The 6,009-nt window shown below is 36.0% G+C and overlaps 1 protein-coding gene across 1 annotated transcript in view; it reads left to right on the top strand.

Annotated features, from left to right (window-relative positions):
* The window catches only part of CDC42BPA (CDC42 binding protein kinase alpha (DMPK-like)), a 186,253-nt gene that overhangs the window by 111,829 nt on the left and 68,415 nt on the right, over positions 1 to 6,009 (top strand). The window contains exons 10-12 of the mRNA XM_010577747.1: positions 2,376 to 2,455; positions 3,526 to 3,692; positions 4,081 to 4,203. Coding sequence (XP_010576049.1) covers positions 2,376 to 2,455; positions 3,526 to 3,692; positions 4,081 to 4,203 — 370 coding nt within the window. The remainder of the gene's footprint in view (positions 1 to 2,375; positions 2,456 to 3,525; positions 3,693 to 4,080; positions 4,204 to 6,009) is intronic.

The following is a 6,009-nucleotide window of genomic DNA, read 5'->3' as shown; positions in this document are numbered from 1 at the left end:
CCCCCCCCGCCCGGTTTTCCTTATTTGCATCTGGTATTGCTCATCTCCCTTCTCAACTGAAGTATTTTTATCTTAAAACTTTTTACACAGTCTTCAGATATCTGTTTGCACATTATTCTGTCCAGGAACAGCTATCAGGGTGGGGTAGCAGGAATGGATGCTCTGTGTAGCAAGTCTTTGTGAAGCTGTGTCTGTGAAGCTGAAATACCTTTTAGAGGTTATTCATATGTTCTAATGTTGGCCCTGGGGGTCTTCCATTTTAGGGCCTAATCTCCCAGCTGAGGCACTCAAAAGGTGCCTGTGTTGTGTGAATGTTTCCCCATTGTAAAGAAGCAGGGAGCTGCAGGTGAAGAAAGAATGCTCCTGTGATGAGTTGTTGGGCTCAGACTTGAAAACGGAGTCCAGTTCTTAATTTGCTTTAGACTTTGGGGGTGAAAAGCAATGCCATTGAACTGTTCGAGATGAACACTAGTTTCTGGAGCTTCATTTTCAGTTTCCTCACTTGAAACATGTAAAGGTAGTTTTTTTTGTTTTTGTTTAATTTAAGGTTATATTTTTACCATTTCTTTTCGCACCTAGCATCTCTGAAAAAAACCTAGCCTGAGGCATTGCATGACTGAGGGTGTTTTACATTTTTGCGTCAACTAGTGGGCATTGTATTTAGTATTGCTTCCCCTCAAATTCTTCTATGTACCTTTGGAGGTGTTTTTCCTGCCGTCTTTCATACACATCTTTTGAGGAAGGTTCACATACTTGCATTACTATTGCGGAAGTCAGCACCACAGATAAGCCCATGGGACTTTTTCTTTTCTTTTAAATTCTTTGCAAGGTTTGAATGGCATACAGCAAATGAGGAATGCCCAGTGCTGAAGATAAAAGGCAGTGTTGAAAAAGCCATGATGGTTATTGTTCTGCCTGAACTTGGAATGAGTCTGTGGTCCCATGAAAAAATTATATACGTAATAATGAAATTCAAACAATATGTTAGAAGTACACATAAACACAAAGGACAAACCAGTGGTGTTAGGCAGCCTAAGTTCTGCAGGTTTTTAGTTTTTAACTGTTTGGTTTAGTAGCCTTACTGATAGGCATGACAGACATAGATTCAGTTATAATTTTGTCAGTATGATAATACAGTTGAATTTACACAAGTAGCAAGAAATAAGTTTTTTGTTCTCTGCCAAAGAATCAGCAAAGAAACAAATTCTCTACAGAATCTTACACTGTTATCAATAGAGATGATATTTTAGAACCAACACTCAGTTACCAGTGTGGTAACTGAAAACTGTCATATGGGCTGTTGAAATCACACAATTATGCATTTGGTCGTCTTTAAAGTTATTCGTAAAGACAGTTTTGAAACTTGAATCTATGAAATATGAAAATAAAGTATAAAGAGAAGTAAAGAATTTTACTTTTCCTAACCATAGTGTGTATTAATTGATATTTTTATTATCAGTTAGTGGAAAGTTAGGGTTTTGTAATTTGGTCTTGTCCTTAGTTTCCAAAATGCTCACCAAGGTGGACTTGATGTACTTATATAATCTAGCCATGTCATTGGTGGGTTTTTTGTTCAAAAGAAATCATTATGTTACCTTCTCTTAAAATTTAGAACCTTTTAGCACTTTCAGTGTGATAATCTTCTTAGGGAGTTTCTTTCGATGACTGCTAAGGCCATTTCTAGTATAGCAACATAAACCCTTGCATCTTGGGGTTAAACAGGAAACTTCTAACAGGATATTTAAGAATATTAGAACTTAATAATGGTTCGAATAATATAGCAACAGGGTTATTTTAGCCTGAGGGGAAGCTCAAAGGTTTGTCTTGGTTTGTAGTTCTTTGTCTGGCAGGAAAAAGGAGCAATGAAGGAAGAAATGGTCAAAGCACTAATGGGATTAGAAAACCCTGTTGTGTTACTTCTTTCTAGTAAATGTCTGACTGTTGTTTTCTCCAAATAGAGCGAGCCTGCTCAGAAGTGGGGTTGGTAAATTTAGAGGCAGGAAGCCCTGCTGACTCTATAGCAGAGAGGAGTATAGGAGGGAATAAAAGGCGATACTCTTTGTGCTAATAGCTTCTTGGAAAAAAGAAGGAATAAATTGGCTTTTAATAGGCATAATATTCTGCTTTCCTCTAATCATAGCCTATTTAATTAGAAAAGCATTTTTGTGCCAGCATGCTGTATTTTTTTATGTTGCATGCTATTATAAATAGATTTAGGTGATGCCGTTTCTTATTTGGGCTGTAGATAAGGATGGCTGTGAATATAGTTAATATAATACTATCACTAACACTTCACATATGGTTAAACTCGAAAAATCTTTTTCTTTTGAGTCAAGTGGTATATTACTTAATCAACTGTCCTATTATTTTTCTAGGAAACAATGCCTCCACCATCACACACTGCGTTTTCTGGCCATCATTTACCATTTGTGGGTTTCACATATACAAGTAGCTGGTAAGTTAAGAGTTCCAACAATGTCTGTAGGATAGTTGCATAATATCTTAAGTTTCTGTCTCTGAAACCAACTGCAAAAAGATACCAAAGAGTGTGGTTTGCTGAGGAAATTACTAGGCCATAATCTAAAATGCTGTCTGTCCAAAAGAATGAGCTCTCTGCAGGTAAAATTTACATGGATTTAAAGGTCAGCACCTGCGTTCAGAGGAGTTTTGTTGAGAAAGGTGGTTTTCAGACAATGCATGAAGTTAACTGCATATGACAAAGTTAAGACCAGATATGTGGACCCAGAAAGAACTTAGCTTACTAGACTTTAAAAACAGTTTTATTTCTAGTCCTTTGACTTTCCTGTAAGTCTGGATGGAAATTTTTTAAAAATTACTTTATTGATATTTGGTATTAATGTGGTATTTGTCATGTTCATCTCTACTGCTAAATTAAACAGTAACAAGGAAGTCCATGTATGCTCCTTGATCATTTATGAAAATAAATAATGTTTACAACCATTGAAAAACCAGGCCTATGTTTCTGCAAACATGTGCTTAATGCTGGTTATGTGACATGTCCTGTAGACTTCATAAGGGTTATTTGCATAAGTCACAGTATGTGTACATGAGTATCCACAGAATGACAGCCACAGCATATCTGATATGTATATGCCCTAGTTGTCATGTGATAATTTCACACCATTTGTTGTGATTGTGGTCGTTAAAGTATTTGGGGAAGTTGATTGATTATTTTAAAACAAACTGTTACTGTAATCTTACTAACTACCTAGATTGTTGCTTTTTTCTATCTGGCTCATGTAGACTGTCCATAATGATAATTTTTAATCAGGAGTTCATTCACTTTCATGTAACAAAAAATGTATTGAGGAGATCTGTCATGCTAGGTAAAAATGAATTCAATTTTTAATGAGTACATACTAACAAGGTATTATTTGACTGTATAATAAATTACATATTAATTAACAATTTAAACAACTATTTATTGGTTGATATATTATTTTTAAAATTATTTTAAATGCAGCCTGTTGTAAAATCCAATACTGTTTAATTTTTTTCCCCCAGTGTGCTTTCAGACCGCAGCTGTCTAAGACTGACAGCTGGACCACCCTCCATGGATCTTGATGCCAGCATTCAAAGAACTTTGGAGGATAGTTTAGCAACAGAAGCTTATGAGAGGAGAATAAGACGTCTAGAACAGGAAAAGCTTGAACTTAGCAGAAAACTGCAAGGTATAATCATTAGAAAAAAAAAAAATTCAATCACTTTTTTGACTTAGATTAGCTTGCAGCTTTATAAGGTACAGTTTATACTGTGGAAAAAAATAAACATACCACCTGGAATGCTTTCTAGCAGAAAAGAATTCTTTTTATTATTTCCATTGACAAATTAAACTTCTGTTACTCGTTGTTACTATGGCATAAAGATTTTATTCTTAAAACCTCTACGAACTTAGTTCGTCCAGCTTACAGTTACTGAAAAATTGGCACTTGGTAGTTGTAGATTGTAGAGTCCTCAGCAGAGGGTCTTTTGGCACTTGTTAACTTACCAGTAATACCTTTTTGACCTCCTCAGATGTCAGGCGTGTAATTTGTCCCTCTCTCTTCCGTCTTTGTCTAGAGTCCACCCAGACAGTCCAGGCTCTGCAGTATTCAACAGTGGATGGCCCAATAACAGCAAGCAAAGATTTAGAAATTAAAAGTTTGAAAGAAGAAATTGAAAAGTTGAAGAAACAGGTAACAGGTATGTTAATAATGTAAAAACTGTAACAGGAAAAAGTATTTTGACAAGATTTTTTCTCCTAATGTAATGCTAGGTTTACCTTGCTTTCTAAAAGAGTCTTCCAGTCTATTTTTACTTTTCATTTTACCCTTCACTCTTCATTGGTACCTCAACATTTTCTACAAATTCAAGTTAATATTCAGTACTTCAATAATTCCAGTTGCAAGGGGGAAGGAAGATTTCAATGACTTCTGGTATTATTATTAGTGGTAACGTTCCACTAGTTTTAAATTGTGGTGTTACTAATTTACATGAATCAGGCTCTACCTGAGAATCTGTGAAACCATGACCAATTTCCATAGTACTACTTTTTTTTTCCTTCTTTTTTTCTTTTTTTCTTTTTTTTTTCCTTCTTTCTTTTCTCCTGCAACGTGTACTGCAAGAGCGGATGAAGCACTTGTTTGCTTGGTTTTGGCAGTATCAAAAGTCACTGCAGTCTTTTCAGAAGTCATAGTCACTGTAGCATATCTTAGTATTCCTTACTTTGTACATCTCTGCACTCTGGTATGCAGGTAGATAGGTAGTAAACTGGAAGGTAGGAAGGTGTTGTTTCTTGCTTACATGAGTAAACATGAGGGGTGAAGACTTTAGCCTAGCAGTTTTGATAGTATTAAAAATATTTGATGGAAGGATAATTTATTATGGTTTAAGCATCAATTGATATTTTTCATTATCTCATTTTCTGTCAAATTTTCCTTGGAAGGGCCAAATTTGTGAGATGTGATCACCTTTTTGATTATATTTTCTTTGAAACTGCAGAGGTTTACAGTGTGCTGTTGCTTAGTGCATTGTAACTACGTGTGGAGTAAAAGCTAGTTCAAACTGGAGATGTGGTTTTCTGAGTATTTTGTTGGAACAGTACTTTTAGAACAGTGTGGGTTATCTGGGAGGTGTGCTATGTGCCTGAAACTACAGTGATACTGAGTTTTCCAAGTGGCCGGGAGTAGTGCGAAGTGTGTTTTCCATGAGAGGACACTATGGGCTATAAGGCTGCAGTTCCATGAGCAGCAGAACAGACCAAGCAAAACTCTGCCACCGAAGTGGGTCCTGCTCACAGTGTGGCCCCTCCTCTCTCTGTGCATGCCCCGGACTCTCTCTTGACTTTAATTCACTCAATTAAACAAACAAAGAACTATCTAGATGCAGAGAATTTAATCAACTTATGATCTGATAAATCAGCACAAAGTGGGCAATAGGAGCAGACAAGGAAAGGGAGATAAGAGGGGGAAGAACCACCTCTCAGCTCTGCTATCAATGAGTTATCGTTTCTTACGAAACTGAATATTTATTTCCTTTCTATTTAATTCCTTTGCTTCTGAGAGTTCATTAAGATTTTATGATAACTAAAAATTTGGCTTTCAAGTATCTCAGTACTTCAAGTTTGAAAAGTGTTTTTGAAATCTATGCAGATAAAGAGCTGAACTTCTTTAATTAATGTCATACTGCCTTTCTTTAGAGCTCCCACACTAGTCAAAAAGCAAAGATCTACTTAGCCCAGTATCCTGCGTCTTTTTAGAGGCTGCTGGAGACATTTAGGGAAAGATTCAAAGAAATACGATACATCCAAATCCATCTTTTTCCAGCCTTACTCTCCTAGATTCAGGCAATTCATGTTTTAAGAACTTCCAGAGGGAGAGCTTTTATTTCACCACCATGTTGAATGTAGCTGTTAGTGAACAAATTTTCTGTCTGTTTAGCTAGTAGCTTTTTAGCCTACTGATACTAATATTCATTATTCTTGATTTGATGCTCTGAATTAAGTTAAAG

Source organism: Haliaeetus leucocephalus, unplaced genomic scaffold, assembly GCF_000737465.1.
Source record: "Haliaeetus leucocephalus isolate CR32 unplaced genomic scaffold, Haliaeetus_leucocephalus-4.0 Scaffold577, whole genome shotgun sequence".
Classification (NCBI taxonomy): domain Eukaryota; kingdom Metazoa; phylum Chordata; class Aves; order Accipitriformes; family Accipitridae; genus Haliaeetus; species Haliaeetus leucocephalus.
This window is presented reverse-complemented; position numbering and strand designations above follow the sequence as displayed.